Source organism: Panthera pardus, unplaced genomic scaffold (assembly GCF_024362965.1).
Source record: "Panthera pardus isolate Hobbes unplaced genomic scaffold, ASM2436296v1 HiC_scaffold_17, whole genome shotgun sequence".
NCBI classification, from domain to species: Eukaryota; Metazoa; Chordata; class Mammalia; order Carnivora; family Felidae; genus Panthera; species Panthera pardus.
The window spans coordinates 102,735,561-102,753,119 of NW_026526732.1; the positions used below are offsets into that span (position 1 = coordinate 102,735,561).

Sequence of the window (17,559 nt, forward strand, 5' to 3'; positions counted from 1 at the left end):
TCAGCTTCTGTCAACACATTGTTGTCCTCTTTTGTTGTTGTTCCCCCAGCCCCCCAAAGATGCAAGCCATTTGAGCAGATATGCTTCAGGTTATATTTCCATTTTCTAATTTATTTTTTTATGTTTATTTATTTTTGAGAGAGAGACAGACAGAGTGGGAGTGGGAGAAGGGCAGAGAGAGAGGGAGACACAGAATCTGAAGTAGGCTCCAGGCTCTGAGCTGTCAGCACAGAGCCCAACACAGGGCTTGAACTCAGGAACCTTGAGATCATAACTTGAGCTGAAGTCGGACACTTAACCAACTGAACCACCCAGGTGCCCTTCCATTTTCTAATTTAAGTATAAATCATGTTCCTACACTCTACTCCCTCATCTTCAGGTTCTAACCCTCTCCCACTCTGACCTTAATCTTGGTATCTTAGACTAGACCCTACACATTTCTTGTCCTAACTTTCCTTTAAATCCCTAGCAGTGTTATCTACCTTCCCCTCCACTTTCACACCTGCTTAGCTCAGCTGATTAACCCCATATTTTATTCTCTTTGTCTTTTCCCTTCTGCTTTCCTCCAGCTTATCAATAAACCCAGAGAGCAACAGGACCCGGTTGATTTGTTAGTAATTATGAGCACACTGTTCCTGCTCATGGAACCCAGAGATGACTAAGATAGGTTTAAAGCGACAGCAGGAAATGGTAAGGAAATGGAGCATAGCAAAACTCAGCGTGAAGCTTTCAGTTCTTTACATGTTTACAACTTTCTGTGCATACATTAAAACTGGTTGGGTTTTTTTTTTTCCTATTCAGTTCTCAGTTGCATATCATGGCCAACTTCTGCACGTAACATCCACAAAACTTGCTCCATTCCTTTTTTCCTGGCATTATATTAGGGAGAAGAAAAAAGGTTTAAACCCAATCAGTATTTCATTAGAGTGACTGGAGTTTTATTTAAGGAGAGAGGAAGGAAAACTGATTACAGAAAATATTATTCATTAGTGGACTATAGAGAACCAAAGTGTTAATAGACTAGCTCTTAATGTGTATTTTTTAAACTTAACTATGAAACCGTAGCCTTGAGATCTCTGTGTTTGACTGCAAACAGACCCTTTGTGGGTCTGATCCGCTGGTGGAGAAGAAAGGAAGAAATGAACCCATCTAATGGATTCAAAGGTGAGTCCCTCTGAAAGGTACTCAGACTTAAATATGTAAGCTACACCAGGAAGCCAACAAGAGGTTGAATACTGCTTGAAATAAGTACTTCTTACCAGCAGAGCACCCTTTTCTTTATACTTGCATTGTCTCTCATCTACCTGAGGGCTAAATATTATTTCACATGGATATACAACACATCTATAAATGTGAGCACTGAAATCCTGGAAAGAAAAATAAAAGGATTCTCACAAAGAAAGCTGGCATATAAAGAACTACGAACATCCAGTGTTAGCATCCTTTAGGGGCAAAGTCTAAGAGGCTATAAACTGAATGGGTCCCATCACTTACTTGGTGTTTGGGAACTTGGGGAAGTCATTTATCTTCTCTCCATCTCAGTTCCGCCCTCCTCCCCACTGGGGGTGGAGGGTGGGAGTTGGAGAAGAGTGTCTGAGCTTTCCAACTTTGAAATTCTGTGAACTCTTGGGGCACCTGGATGGTTCAGTCAGTTAAGCATCTGACTTTGGCTCAGGTCGTGATCTCACGGGTTTGTGAGTTCAAGCCCCGCGTCAGGCTCTGTGGTAATAACTCAGAGCCTGGAGCTTGCTTCGGATTCTGTACCTCCTTCTCTCTCTGCCCTTCCCCTACTCACTCTCTCTCTCTCTCTCAAAAATAAATAAAAATTTTTAAAAATTCTGTAAACTCTGATTACTCCCTGGGTGGCTGGAATGTATCTCAGAGTCTTGAGTTGAATAAATACCTATTGGGATCCAAGTCAGCTCTGGAAATGTGAACCTCTTCCTTTGAGGGGAAACTCAAACCCTTTCAGAGGCTCTGACATAACTCTCGGTGCTTTTTTACCTTCTAGGTCAGAAGGAAGAATCCCAACATTGTAATTGAAATTGGCAATTTCTTCCTACCTCCCCCCCCCAAAGAAAATCCACACCAAATCAAAGTGTTTATATGGGGAAGGGGCCAGAACTAATGGGGAAAAAAGTGGGAAAGAACTGAGGTTGAACTGAAACTAACCAAACAGGATATCCCCAAGACCAATGAAAATGCCCCACAGTCACATTTGAACCTTGGACTCCAGCCACACTAGCCTTTCCAAGAAATCCCAGCATATTTTCTGCTCTCTAAGGTGTCAAACCTATTGCATTTTGGCCTCTGAATGCACCAAACACTTCTTCTTAAAGCCTAGGTGAGCCTTTTTTAGTTAGGCTATAGGATGGTGGCAGTGATCATTTATATTAGCTGGGCACCAACGCAGCCCCTCCCCGGCCCAGAATCCTAATCTTAATGGAACTGAGAGTTAAGAATGATTTTTTAATGTCTCGTTGGATTTTTAGACTGTTAATGTACCGAATCCTTCTCATTATTACTTTATTGATTGCTCATTGACCAGCCCCCTTCAAATCGTATTAACCACCCTCTGCCGGTTTAGATTAGGAGAGTTTAAAAAGCACCTTTCATTACTCCCTCCACTCCTGCCACGGAGTTGAGACTCGGCAGCTTAATGGGAGCTCTAATGGGGCAGCTAAGAGGAGAGGGGCCACGGTCCCTGCCGATTGCATTAATAGCTCAAAGGGGGCCAATACAGAAAATTAGCCGTAAACGAGCTCTGGAGATCTTCAAATGAAAGAGCCATTTATCACGCTGGCTACCTTCACTCCACTCGTTTGCTCTCTCTACTGGGAACAACTCATTTCCTCTTAACTAAATTACTTCAGAAATGTCAGCTAAGCCCAGATAGCAAACATAACAAGAGAGCTAGCCTATAATCTATGAGGTGATATCAACACGGGTGAAAAATTGGTTAAATTTTAGGAGAGAGTCCATAATTAGAGACAGTGACAGACATAGAGACCTTTATCTTTTATGCCTAGGTCTTCTGGCTTCAGTATATATAATAGCAGAGACAGCGAAACCTGGGCCAGTGGCTGCACTTTTATTAGTGAGGTAGACTTTTAAAAATCCCTCTACAAAAAATAAAAATTAAAGATCTCTCTAAAAACCCATTAGAAAATAAATTAAGCAACCGAGTCCCTTGCCCATTGTTGAGATGTATAAAACTTAGTTCTGAAAACTGTCTCACCTCCTCTTTTATGAAATTAATCTCTGGGAGATATCCTTCATAAGGGTTGGGGAGGGGACAAAAACGAGAGACCAGAGGGCCAGGAAGAAGCAAGTAAATCCATACCCTGATTTTAAATGATTCACAGTTATCTAGAAAAGTAAATCAACCACTTATTTCTATTTTACCCATGACTCTAAAGATAAATATATGATACTCAGATCTTTTCTTCATCTAATAAAGGAAATACCTGAAGTATTAAATAATGGAGTTGACCTAACACTTCATATTCATACCATGCCCCCTAAATCAATAAAGTGACTGGAGTGCCACTTAGATGTTTTAAGCTATACATTAAAAAAAAATTAAAAAGGCTTTAGAGGCCATAAAAAGTATTGCATGTTTTCGAACAGAACCAGCCACTTTAGTCAATATTCTCCTTATTCCTGGAGATACCCTTATACATAAATATTCATATTTTGCTGACAAACATATACTAGCCCTGAAACCAAAGCAGCATACATCTAAGAATATTTTCAGGTCCATTTTGTTAAGCAAGCTAAATTCCAAATATTTTTATTGGCCTGCCTATTAATAACATTTCTGATTGGTCATCTGTCGGGCATGACCCACTGACAGCCCAAATGTTGTTTCTAGGATACAGAACCCTGAGATAAGGGGTTCTAGCCTCTGGTGAAAAGGGAGGGAGGGCTAAAACAAAAAAGAAACAGAAAAGCCAATGGGGAAGTACCTCCCCACTCTCCCCGCCTTGCCCCCATCAACTAGCAGTTAACCAAAAGAGAAGACCCTAGAGGAAATGGTGAAAGTGAGCTGTCAGCACAGTTGCAAATCTAAGCACCAAGCCTGGGTGTCCGAGCAAACCGAAAAGCTGGCATTAAAAACTGAAATGACACTATCTAAAGAAGATAGGGAGAGATGTTTGGAGCAACACTCAAAATAAATAGTTTTGCCCCAAATCTCACCATTCTTCTTCAGGATATTACATTCCAAAGCCAAATGGCATTATTCAAGTACAGCTCCCCCCACCCCTGCCCCAACTCCCATCCTTCTTTTTCTGTCTTTGTAAAGGAAGATAATTTAGAATACCCCACCCTGTTTGGAATCCTTACTTCACAACCCTTCTACTGTACCAGGCTTGACTTTGCATTCCTTTCCAAAGCACCTTTTCTTTAATTATTTTTGTGACTGTCATGTGGTTCAAATTAATCATAACTGACGGAAGCTAGGGATTGTTGACATCAAATATAAGGACGGGCCTTCTCCAGAATTGATAAGAAAGGGTTACAGTAGTTAAAACTGTATCTCCAAATACCAGCTCTAGCGATAATTAAAGATTGCACTGTTTACACATTCAAGCTCCTAAATTGGTGGCATGTGAGTGACATTCGGGCCTTTCGGCAGCCACACTAATCGCCAGGCATTCTCTCAGTGACTGTCAGAAGAGAGGGGGAAAAATTAAGCAGCTGCAATACGCCCGAAATGAGTTATTGTAATTACATTTAATTAGTTTAATTAGTTAATTATTTTGCTTACAGCTGTACAAGAGACTGCAAACATTTGTTAATATCACATGCCCTTTAACAGTATGGGGTGATTCCACAGTCACACTAAATCATGAATGCATATGTAGGAAGATTTAGAAATGTGCATAGGCTGTCTCAACTTCTCGGGATGTGCATATTTAGCAACACATTTCGCAGGATTTTTTTAAAAAAATAATAAAGAACTCATAAAAGAGAACTGGGAACAGAATTACCACACACAAAAATCAAATACAAAAACAAGAGAAGGACCTGTCTCAATGACCTAGGTTAGGGTTTAGCTCAGCAAACTCCAGTCATAAATGAAATAATTATAGCACAGTTTTGAAAGCAGTGTTTCCTAACCAGTTCCACACACGATGGTAGTTCGATTATTTAAGATGTGTCTACAATTGCTGCCAAATGTACCATGAGAAAGTGGCAACAGTCTCTGTCCCTCTGTCTCTCTCATCTGGGTTTCTGTCTTTGCCCCTCCCCGTTTCCTTCTTCCCAACATGCCTTTTACACCCAGGCCTTTTACACCTTTGTCCTGTGATTGTGCACAAACATTTCTCTCTTATAACATAACGAATTCCCCCAAAGCGAAAACTCATAAAGACATGACTGCACAGGAAAACTTTGCTTACTTTTGGGAGGAATAATCCATACCTTTTTTTATGACAGACTGGTCCAATAGATTCATGCCGCTGTTATTGGCATCTTCAACTGACTGTGAATATAAAAACATCACTATTCAAATTGACTGGATATTAAAGAATTGCACACATAAATCATGTCATTCCAAACTGGAGTTTCTGTTATTTCCATTTATATTAATTCACAAAGGGAGGTTTTATTATTATCATTATTACCTCCAAATCAACATAGAAATGAAAGTCACCCAAATTATAAATTCTTCCAATGGAAGAGGAGGAAAAAGGAAACTGCGAGAGACATCTGGGATGCAGTATTGGTTTAGTTATTATATTAAACATAGATGTTACACAGACATATAAACTTTCATATTACTTGCTCTTATGAATTGTGAAAATTTGGCAACAGCTGAAAGATTTTCACCAATATAAGTACGGATAATTCCTGTTTTCAGTTCTATCCCAGCACATCTTAACCCCAGAGTCACTTTACAAATACATAATAGTTTACATTATGGGATTTTAATTAAAGTCTGAGCAATTTGGAATGGAATGCAAACAGCAACACATAGGAACACGTTTGCAAGCTGGCAGGACCGCACACACTCTTCAGTCCGTACACGTCCTTGTGTGCTATGAATTTCTTGCTGCCTGATAATCCCTCAGAAGAACCTGCACAATTTGCTTCCCCTCCCAATCCTGCTGCTGCTACTTCCCAGCAAGAAGCACACCTGTTAGGGCCACAGTAACCACAGACACACAGACAGCCCCCGATCTTCCCAGTGATCACCTAGGTTCTGGCAAAGAGCATTCATCTTCTGTGCCACAGTCTTATCCTAAAGGGGAGTTTCAACCCTGGGTGTTGGCAGCACTTCTGAGGGGAAATGGCTGTTGGGATGAGTTTCTTACTGTCAGGATGTACAAATACAGAAGTTCTGGCTGTGCGTCCCAGGGCATCCAAAAGCACTGTATTCCCTCCTCTCCCCACCCCACCCCACAAATGAAAAATAAATGCTAGGTCTTTCTGAAATGTACCGCTGCTTTCTTTCCTTGATTCTTAGAAACCTACGTTCGGACCAATCTGTCCCCCACTCTACAGAGAAGGAAAAGCAAACGGCTTGGGAGTGAGGTTGTGTTTTCACAGCACCTCCCACCCACTCACACCTCATCCCCAGACAGGGTGTGTGTTCATCACAAGGAAGAGACTGTCTACCCCAAACAAGCAGCACATTAGACACGAGATGATCTAATCACGAGGAGCGGGGGAGGAGCATGTTAATTTGTTTCTTTACGTTTTTAAGAGTCACTCTTCAGTTGTCGGAAAGGTGAGGAAAATTGTTATTCCCCGTAAGACCCGTTTTCCATGTTGCAACATGCCATGTCCATATTAAGAAACAGTAAAACGCTTTAGCAAATACTTCATACAACTTGCTCGGAACTCCTCAGGACACCCCCACCTTGCACACCCGCGTGCGCGCGCGCGCACACACACACGATTCACGCCTTGCCATGCTCACGTGTCTACAGTGCGAGGCGTCCACTCAAGACCAAAATAGTCGTCGGTGACTGTGGGCGGGCAGGCCCCGGATCTCGGGGGCCGGGACCCAGGGCGCCCCCACACCTCACCCTCACGCCGATACGTAAATATGTATATACGCCTCATCAGCGACGTGGGGTAGTTGTGGTAGTTAATGAGAAGGCTCTTGTCTGATTTTCTATCTAATTACGGCCGCCTGCTGGGTTTTTGTACAGGATATTCACGCAGCATGCTGGCGCTTAATCGTCACAGGGAGGATCGTAAAGATTTAATTAGGACTGCATGCGGAAGCGCAGAAAAACAACTCAGACTCGTAATTACTAGACTTCTTTAGTTAAAAGTGATACCAGGGGTTGCTTTAAGACACTGGTGTGTGTGTGTGTGTGTGTGTGTGTGTGTGTGTGTGTGTGTGTGGTGGGGTTTGACAACGTCCTTATATGCTTATACTCAGGGGTAGTAGAGGTGACGCGAGGTTAGGGAGCAAAGACTGGAAGAAGAAAAGAGGCGTTCCACGACAACTAAACTCCAAAGTAGGTGTCATCTCACTCCATCTTTCTCTCTGATGCTGTTTTTCCGGAGTTTTTTTTTTTTTTTTTAACAGTGCACACCCCCCAACACACATACACGCAAATGGGTGAAATGTAGCATACCCAGAGCCCAAACTGCGATTTGCTAGTTTAATAGCCCCTGTGAGTAAATTGAAATAGAAATTGACAGGGTTTTATAGTTTCATTTAAAAAAATATTAGAAGCATTTGGTTAATTAGCTCCCCTCCTCTTCTCTCACGGTCGGTCGGGGCGGTGGCCCTCCGCGTGTGTCTGGGTCACACGACATACCCACAAACCAACCCTCGGCCAGGTGAGTACCCCTCGCGGTGAGGCCCTCTGGCCCAGCGGCGCCCTGGGGACCTGTCAGGTCCGCGGCTGGGAGGGGGCAGGGAGAGGGATCCGGAACACACACTAGGTCTTCGAGTTCGTACAAGTGACTGAGGTCCAGGCCGAGGCACCCTCTGGTCCCTTTTTAAAGACTGGTCAGGCGCAGCCAACCCAATCCGTAGCTGCAGGAAACGGTGAAATCCCCACCGGCTCGGGTAACTTCACCTCCCCCCTCTCCCCACCCCTACCCGCACCCCCCCCCCCCCCCCCCCCAGCAACTCGGAGTGGATCCTTCGGGATGGAGCAGCTCAGGCGAAGCCCCTGCATTCGGGGCCCGGTCCTAGGTACATCTCTCCCCCGTCTTTCTTTGTCACCTGCCCCCTGTCGTGTCAAACGCATCCCTGCCTCAGAAGGTCTGTCATCGCCGCCGCGGAGACAGAGATCCTCCCTGCAGCCTGGGACAAGCGCAGGATGTATCCCCCGTGACCCCGTGCACTGAAGGTCGTCCAGAAAAAGTCCTGCGAGCCACCCCACCCCGCCAGATGACGGGTTTGGAAGCCTCTGGGGGAGGAACTCGGTAGAGGTGGGGAGCATGCGTGGGCCGGGGCCTGCACCTTCTCTCCTCTGGGCTCTCTGCACCTCCGCAGTCCTTGTTTCGACGCAACAACTCAGCCTGCCGCGCGACGCTTTGATGCGGGTGTTCTCCCCAATACACCCTGAACTGGTCCTGTGCTTCTCTCGTCCTTTGCATTTGACCAAACACCCAAAACCCCTCACAATTCTATCTTAAAAAAAAAACAAAAAAACTAAAAAACTAAAAAACTAAACTAAACTAAAACCAAACTAAACTGAGACCAAAGAAATCTATTCCCTCTTTTGAGAGAATTCCTGGGTTAGAATGACTGAGTCACTGGGCCTGCAGGGTGGTGGTGACACGGCCAGTGCGTTAGCATTGCCAACAGCAGTGGTGATGAGTTGGTCCACTTTCATTATCTAGCACTTTGAGCCATACTCAGAAAGGTTAATTTAAAAACTTGCCCCCTCCCAGACACATATTACCTCAATACATTTTTTAAAAAGCTATTACATATTTCCTTCTTGTATGGTATTCTGAAATGAGCAGTATCTCCAGACAGGGATCATCAAGCTTGATTAAACCAACAAAACTATCGTTCATGTTACTATGGGTAAATCCAGCCACAAATCATGTGATCCCATTATTTTGGGAAATAATAAATAACTGAATTTCTTCTAAAACAATAAACCATTACAGGCTACACACAGGCAGCATTTGACGCTGTCACCACACTTTAACTGTCCGAAATAAATGTATATTTTCCCCAGTAAGGTAAAACAGAAGGACTTTTCCCTTTCCCATTTCATTTTCCTTTGCTTTAGAGGTACGTCTAAAACGATGCATAATATATACAACTATGACAATGAGACCAAAGTGTCAAATACCTTTCAACCGTATTTATCCTTTCTGCAGACTATTTAAATTAGGGAGCAAAAGGAGACCTGCTCAGAATCACCCAGACAGTTTTTCAAAATCATTTCTTTGATGTTTCTTTGTTTAGTTTAACCAAGTATTCTCAACCAAATCAGGCTCCATTGTGTAGGTTGCAGATGGGTTAGGGAGTGGGTGGGGGGAGTGTTTTGAGCCTTTTGTTTTAAGAAACAAACACGTGATGCCTGTCTAACTGGGATGGTGGCTTTGGGGAGAGGAGAGTATTAATGGAGGGGAGAACTGAGGAGGGATGTGGAGAATACTGCTCCACAGTCATCTGATGCACCAAGAGGTGAAAGCAATTCTCCAAAATGGTATGTGTCCTCTTGGACTCCCAGGCAGAATTATGGCTTTCTGGGTCACCCCCACCCCTACAATTATTCCATTTCTCCGGAGATGACTTTGGAACTCATTTATCTTCAAAAAGGGCTCAGCAGCTTATGGGACATTCAAAGTAGGACCTGGTTTGGATGATCATAGCACATGTTTTTCTGCCCCATGTGCATTGTCATGCTTAACATCCAGCAGGAACCTCTGGAGCCCAAGAGGCCCTTGCACCTCTATGCTGAAGCCCCAGACTCTAAGCAGCCCAAGCTTTCACCTGCCTTGTCAGGGGCCAGGCCCACTATGGAACGTGCATGGCGGGGGGCAGTGGTGGTTGGGAGGGTACCTAGCTTGCTAGCACAAAGTACAAGAGAAAAAGGAAGTAGCTAAGGCAACAGGAAAAACAACTAGCCTTGATTGTGATGACCCTAAACTATCAGCCCGTACATGCATCTCTTTCTCCTTCAAGATTTCATTTCTAGTGGTTCCAGCTTTCATAACTGGACCTCCAGAAATCGCCACTACATGCATAACACATAAACAGTTATATAAGTCGTGTCCAGCTAGTCCTGTTTTAAAGATGGAAACTCCCCCCACCAGGATGCAGAGTGCCCCTCCCCCACCCCTCCCATCTCCCGGGGCACTCACTATTTATTTATTGTCCTTCTCATTTGTTTGTTTGTGGTTACCTGGACGTCTTCCATTCCGGGATGGCCGAGGCCGTGCAGCGAGAGGCTGTCACCCATGCCCGCGTCCAGGCCGTGGTGCGCCGAATGCAGCAGCACGTCTGGCCGGCGGACCGAGTGGTAGTCCCTCCGGGGGTCGAGGCCCGAGAGCTGGGGCAAGGCGGCCCGAGGCTGGGGCAGGAGAGAGCCGGCTTCTGAACCCACTTCTTGCCGCTGCCGTTGCCCCCAGGGATGCTGCTGGGGCTGGTGCAGTGGGTTCAGGGAGTAGGGGTCGTTGACGTGGGAGTAGGGGTCCTGGCTCTGGTGGTAGGGGAGCGGCTGGTAGGGAGGCGGGAAGTAGGGCGGCTGGAAGTCTGACGACGGGGTGTGGGACAGCGGCGGGGCGCTGGAGTAAGGTCCTTGAGACACCGAGCCCAGCTGTGAGAGCCTGGAACTGTGGCTCGGGACGCCATCGTGCCGGTCCTGGGAGCGGAGAGAAGGAGAGAGAGACAGAAGCAGAGAGAGAGAGAGAGAGAGAGAGAGAGAGAGAGAGAGAGAAAGAAAAAAAAAATACAAGCGACTAATGGAGAAGCCCCGCTTCTGTACATTCTTCCCAGGACAGGGGAAGCAAGAGTCTGAAACTTATACTCCCAGGTTGACTCAGAGGGCACATGATTTCAGCAATTCCAAACGCGAGGCTTTGAGGGGAAAAGTGGGTAGAATCACCACCCACTTAACCAACATCTGAGCCTTCTGTTGGGAGTGCAAAGCAGGCAAAAGGGGTAAGGGTCAAGTAACTGAATGTATGGGGGGAATTCTAAATTCCTTGATTAAAAATATAGGAGCCTCCCGTACAGTGTTTCCTCTTCTGGGTGTTTTAAACTATCTTTTCTAACTCTTCCAGAGGTGCAAAGCATAACAAATAAAACTTCATACTGTTTGCTCTGCTGCTGCTCCTGTTCCAAACCAACTTCTGCCTTCACTGGCAACCCAGCCAGCTGACCAAATGCTCCCCACACAACCTGATAATTCCAGGAGCTCTGAGAAATCTGCCTACTCTGAGTTCCCAGTCACCCCTCCCTCCCCAAGAGGAATTAAATCATTTAAATACTGTTTGATTGAAATGGATCTCATTTGAAATTACATCCTGAACCCACGTTCCTTTAAGTTGAGTCGTGGTTCGAAGGAGTTATTTCTATGGTTGCTTTTCTGTATCTAATGCTATGATACTCCAGGGTGTGAAAATTAAGGACCTGGGGAGGGAAAAACAAGAAAAAGCCCAGACAACTTACTGTTGGTTCTGTCTGGAGTGGCAAACTGAGTGGAAGGAGAAGGGGGAGGTGTGTGTGAGAGAGGGGTGTTTAAGTTTCTCCCTGTCCTTTGTGGAAGTGCCTTGGTAAAGTCCCCGTGATTCTTTTTTGGAGAAATTGTCACCTAAATTTCCAAACTGCAGTGGCAAATAAAAAGTTTTTCTCTACGGCCTCCCCCCTCCCCAGCTGACTCATGGAGCTCAGACGGAGAACACACAATGCAGAGAGAAGCAGCTGCAGCCTCCTCCAATTATGGTGCTAAATTACCAAGCCAAAGGCGCTCAAAGGAAGACAGAGACAGAGAGAGTGAGACGCACGCACAGAGACGGAGAGACAGAGAGACAGTAAGAGGGGGGAGCATGCAATTCTGGTACAACGTGAATCCAAACTCACCATGGATGAATAGGTGTGGACTAACATCTGGAAAAAAAAGCCTGGTTACTGCTCAAAATCAAACAGTGATTTAAAAAAAAAAAAAAAATCAAGGAGTCCAGCAGAGAAACGAGCTGGACACAGGAGCCGAGCTTGAGGGGTTTCCAGGACAAGCCATCAAAAAAAAAAAAAAAAATCCCCCCCCACCCCCAAACAAGATTGGCGATGCCTGTCACACACAGACAGAGCTGTTCATCGGGTCTCTTGCTGTCTTTTTGGCCTCTTTTCTTCTGCCGCTCTTCGGGGCTCCAGATACAGTCCTCTTCCACCCGAAGCTGGGCTCAGACTGCTCCAGCGCCCCTTCCTCCCTCCGCTTGCCTACACCGCCTCATAATAATTGATATTCATGACTATTAATATTACACGAGTACTTTAAAGGGAGAATGGAGGACAAATGGAGCGTGAAGCAGCAGCGAGCGCAGAGCTCCCCTACTATTGTAAATGACGTTCATTCAGTGGAGAATTACTAGATGTAATCAGACGAGGGGGCTGGCAAAGGCAGACTGGGGAAAAAGTTTAGCAGGAAAGAGGCAGAACTTCAATTAACTGAGCCGGGGACACGCGTAAGGCAGCCCCTGCTACTTTGGACAAGGCAGTGAGGGAGAGCATCGCTGGGGGCTTGTACAGAATGTAGGTGTCCTTGTTCCTGGAGAGGGACTTTCCTAATGGGAAGAACTGATCGCCCTAGGTGCTTTGTGTGCAGATTAGAAAAACAAAATAGAAAGGCGTTGCCTCATCATTTGGAGGGGAGAGAAAAGTAAACCGGTGGGCCTGGTTGTTTACAAGTGACGTTTGCAGATTTGCACTGAATATTGGAGATTATGCTGATTTATTAAAGGACTGGAGAGAGATGGGGCTTTTTTTTTCATCCCTTGTGTGACCAGTCCCTTTTCACTGCTCAGTCTGTGATTTTTACCTCAATTTAAAATATATGCAATCAATCTCCAAGTACACTAAATGTATCCTTTCCAGGCAAAGCCAGGGGCAACAGAAAACCTTCTGGGATGTTTCAGGAACCCGTTCAACTGGCCTGACTGCCATTTCTGTTAAAGTTCAACCTTCCTCCGGACTTAAAAAGGTTCCTTCCACAGGGCTCCTGGTTCTCCTATAGTTTTGATCAGAAAATTTAGCCAGATAAGGGTACCTGCAATATTCTCTCTCCTCCCTCTCTTTCCCTCGCTCTCAGTTCCCCTCTCTTCTCTCCCCTCCTCCTTCCCATTTTGGTCTCCTCTCTCTACCCTTCTTGCACTCCACTCCTCCCTCTTCCTCTTTCCCTCTATTCTTTCTGTTGTCCCTCCCTCCTATCTCATTTAGCCAGTTTACTTTTCGTAAGCAGAGACCAAGTTTTATCCTGCTTACTTTTGGGAACCCACTGAAATCCCTCTATGTATATTCCCAGCTGTTCACACACACCATGACCCCATCTCCGTGAGTGTCATGCCCACTTCGGGCGCTCACATTCTTTAAGATAATTCTAGCGCCTTCGACTTTACCATTATCCCGCCTGTTAAAGAAAGAAAAGGAGGCCGAACCGAAACAAGCCCCACCAGGCGGAGGCGCGGCTCTTCGTTACAGTCGATACACCGCCACAAAGAGGAAAGGAAAACCCTCATCATCTCTGTGTCTGTCTCTGTCTCTGTCTCTCTCTCTCTCTGTCTCTGTCTCTCTGTCTCTCTCTCTCTCTCTCTCTCTCTCTCACACACACACACACACACACACACACACACACACACACACACACACACACACTCTCTTAGGGTTCCGGCCCGGCCGGAGCTGGGGGCACTGGCTGCCTGCCGGACGGGACGCGGCGGCCGGGCGGCGGTGGGGCCGCGGAGCCCCAGTCCGCGGGGGTGAGGCTGGGCCCGCGGCGTCAGTCGGGGCTTAGCGGCCGCCTCTGTGCGCGGCCGGTTCCCTGTATCCGCCAGGCGCCTCCCGGCCGGGCTTTCCAGAATCTTCCCGGAGTGCCGGGGTGGCATTTTCTCCCCCACCGGCTCGGGGCACCTCTGTGCGTCCCACCGCGACCTTTCCGTACGACCGAGCGAGCGCCACTTGGCGCCGGTCGCCCAGGACTTGGCTTCCCGTCCTCCTCCTCTCTCCAACTTTTCCGCTTTACGGTCTCGGTCGCCCGGCTCGCCAGCTTCCCCCTGCCCCCTTCCCTAACTGTGCGGCGCCCTCCCTCCGAGCGCTTCTTTCCGTCCTCCCTCCCTCGACGTCTCCTCGAGTCTGCGCTGCCCTCTTCCCCACGGCACCCAAGTCGGGGTCTGCGAGGCCATTCCGCTCGGAGCGGAGCTCCGCGGGCCTCCGCCGCCGTCCCCTCCCCGTCCCGCCGCGCGCCCCGCCCGGCCGCTCGCCTCGCCCGCCAGCCCCGGAGCCGCCCCGCCGCCGCGTCAGCCGGCGCCGGAGGCCGACCAGGGCAGCGGCGAGCGCGGCCCCGGCCCCGGCCCCGCCGGGCTCCGGGCAACTTCCCCCGCCCCAGAAGAGTTGCGCCAACCCCAGCGCTGGAGAGCCGTGCGCGCTCAACAAGGGCAGAACACTGCGTTAAAAATACCCCCAAACGGGGTGTTGGACGCACTGACTCTCAAAAAAGCAAAACACAAGGAAAAAGATTTTTAAAAAAAGAAAAAAAGGTCTGCTAGGACTCCTTAGCTTCTGCTCTATCGACACCCATCTAGCTATCTACCTCCCTCCTTCTAATTTTCCGTCCTCTACTTGGATCCGTTTGTTACCGATTTCAGAAGTATTACTGAAAATAAAAATTAAAAGCCCGAGTCTGTTACGAATGAGGCTTGAACATCTAATTCTCTCCTACACTCAAACCCAGGAGAGCCTCTGCCTTGATCAGTCTCTATTTTCTCTGCCCACATTGAGTAGCACCACATTCCCCATCAAAACCTAAGGGGGGGGGGGGCGAAGAAGAAGGAAAGAAAAATAAAAGAAAAAAAAAAAAAGAACGAAAAGAGAGAAATTTCCTAACTTTAAAGTAGCCAGATTTCAACCTTAAAGTCCCTTTTTCCGAATACTGAAGTCTCTCCCCCAGCCAGCTTTTCTAAAAGTTAGGGAAAGCTGAGAAAACCGACCGGAAATCTACGACTAAATAGCTGAAAAATATATATCAGTTGGGGTGTCAAGAAGCTCAAATTCTGTATCTGCAAAGCTCTAAGATGCATCTGGGGGTGTCGGCTCACCTCATAGATATCCTCGTACTTGACATTCTCCACGAGCTTCCAGAGCATGATGGCAGCCTGGTCTCTAGGAGGTGAGTGCATTCATGTGAGGAGCAGATGTCTGGCTTCTCAGGACTCCGCTGTCTGTAATGATCCATCTATAATTGGAAATGGGGGATACACACCAAATCCGACGCTCCTCTCCCATCGCAACTTATATCTGTTGTCTCAAACAATAGGCTGGAGAAGTAAGCCTCAGCAGAGGGAAAAACATTATTACACACACAGGAGTTAGATGCAACCCACAGACATATATATTATAAAAATCATAAACACGTATTTACACCCAGACACCCACATTGAGTTATATAAGCACCCCTGGGTCACTCAGTCTACAGACTCTAAACATGCATTTAAAGGAGAGATAGGCATGCAGTGTGATTAATAGAAACATACACATTTAAAAACCTCTATATGGAAAATGATGAATCATTGTAGCCACTGACTAAAGTCTTTACAATTCATAATGAGAAACCAGGGGACCAGCAGTCCCCCATTTTCTATGTAGATTTTAAAAGGGGGACCATTACTGAGATTTTTAAACACAAAAGCTCCTATTCATGTGTGTTCAGCAGGAGGGTATTTTGAAAGCTGGATTTGGGGATTTTTTAGGGCAATTTCTCTGTATTGATGTCTACAAACTTTTTTTTTTTTTTAACTGTATCTCTGTCGGAATAGAACCAAAAAAGCCAGCTCACCACAGTGACCATTTCTAATATTTTTTGGTCATTTTGTCCTACATGTTTGGAAACTTAAATACTGTATGAACACCTCAATCTGTCTTGTTTGTCATTTTAAGGGTTATTTGTGTGCATTTTCAACGAATTCCATGTGCCATTCTTTTCTTGGCTATAGTCTCCACATTATGAAGTTTTGTTTTGTTTTGTTTTGTTTTCAGATGTTGGGAACAACACATGCAGACATTCACACAATCTTAATTTCGAGCCTTCTTTGTAGAGACAGGACATTATATCTGCATCTGTTGTCTGTAACTTTTAAGTGGTTTTAATCATGGACAGTCAACAAATGGTCACCTGAACCTTTGGAAGATTTAAGCAGGATGTTCTTAAAAGAAATAGTGAAAAATATTTTAGCATGTATGGATTTTGTTTGTTTTTGTTCTGAGTGTTTTTTTTTTTCCTTAGTGAGGTGAATTGTCTAGTTTTGTTTTTTTTCCAGAAGGAAAACATAAACAACAACAATAACAAAGTTAACCAAACCTTGAAAACGGGAGCCCTAAAAAGGCACAAGGTTTACGAATTTCATCCCGAAGCGAATACTCACCTCATTCCTTTTTCCCACCCCCTCTATTTTTCTACTCCCTCTCAGGGTACGGAAGGATTCCCACAGCCAGAAGGGAAATCCAGTGGAGGATCCCTGCCCCCGGGCAGAAAATAAATGACAGGAGGGAATGAGGAGGGACGGGGCAATTTGGGGTGGAAGTTATTAAACCTGGTAAGAGTGAATCTGCAAAGGGCGATTGTCTGTAAATCTCACGACTGCTGAGCGCTACCGTGTGCGCGCGGGGAAGGACGCTCTTCCAGGAGAGGGCTCCGGACAACCGCGGTGGATTCGATAAAAACCAAGGACAAGCTCCATACAATCCAGACCCAACAATTCTGCAGGTTTTAAATTTAATTTCTTAACGATAAGTCAAATGAAAGGAACACCAAAAAAAGGTGCTTCAGAAAGAACTTCAGGAAATAAACCCTTTCTTCATTTCCAGTTGTAATTTTCATGTTTGGTCTTTCCTTTTCTCCCTCCTTCCTTTCCTCCCTCCCTCCCTCCCTCCTCTTTTCCTTCCACCCTGTTACTCTTCCTTCCGTCCCTCCTTACTTCTTCTTTTCCTCTACTTTAAATATTAACACCTTAAACCATACAAAATCTATACCGATTTCCCGCTGGGAGCATAAGCCAAGATTTTCTTCTTTGCCCCCAGAGCTGGTTTGGACATGGGAAGGCATTCTTTCTAATTTTATTGTGTGGTAGGACTTGAAACAGGTTTGACCATTCCTTCCCACCCTTTCCATAACTAAAATCAGTCCCAGATCAATATTTTGCAAGACAAATATTATAGACTTGGAAATTCAGGTGCTTTAGACACAAATTTATTAATGAGAATAATTGTCTTCTTCCTTCAAGTCAATAACTCCATTATCTATTTAAGTCTAAAGATCATTTCAACCCAAATAGAAAGCATTTGAAAAAAAATCTTAATTTTTTCCTCTGAAACCTTTTAAATATTTTTTTTGGTATGTCATTGATTAGTCT

General features: G+C 45.6%; 1 protein-coding gene across 8 annotated transcripts in view; it reads right to left on the reverse strand.

Moving 5' to 3' along the window:
* TFAP2B (transcription factor AP-2 beta) overlaps window positions 1-15,585 on the reverse strand; it is a 30,160-nt gene extending 14,575 nt beyond the window's left edge. For 2 of the 8 annotated variants that reach the window (XR_002082090.2, XM_019457388.2), the window contains exons 1-4: window positions 15,250-15,581; window positions 12,023-12,049; window positions 10,344-10,802; window positions 5,428-5,488 (exon numbers count right to left, since the gene is read on the reverse strand). Coding sequence is in view for 7 of the 8 variants with exons in the window: in XM_019457388.2 (XP_019312933.1) it covers window positions 5,428-5,488; window positions 10,344-10,802; window positions 12,023-12,049; window positions 15,250-15,330 (628 nt within the window). In the remaining variant the exon portion in view is untranslated. Of the gene's footprint in view, window positions 1-5,427; window positions 5,489-10,343; window positions 10,803-12,022; window positions 12,050-12,241; window positions 13,218-13,420; window positions 13,682-15,249 lie in introns of those variants that run through there. The other 6 variants (XM_019457387.2, XM_019457390.2, XM_019457393.2 and 3 more) reach the window with 6 other exon arrangements.
* Between the last annotated feature and the right edge of the window lie 1,974 nt (window positions 15,586-17,559).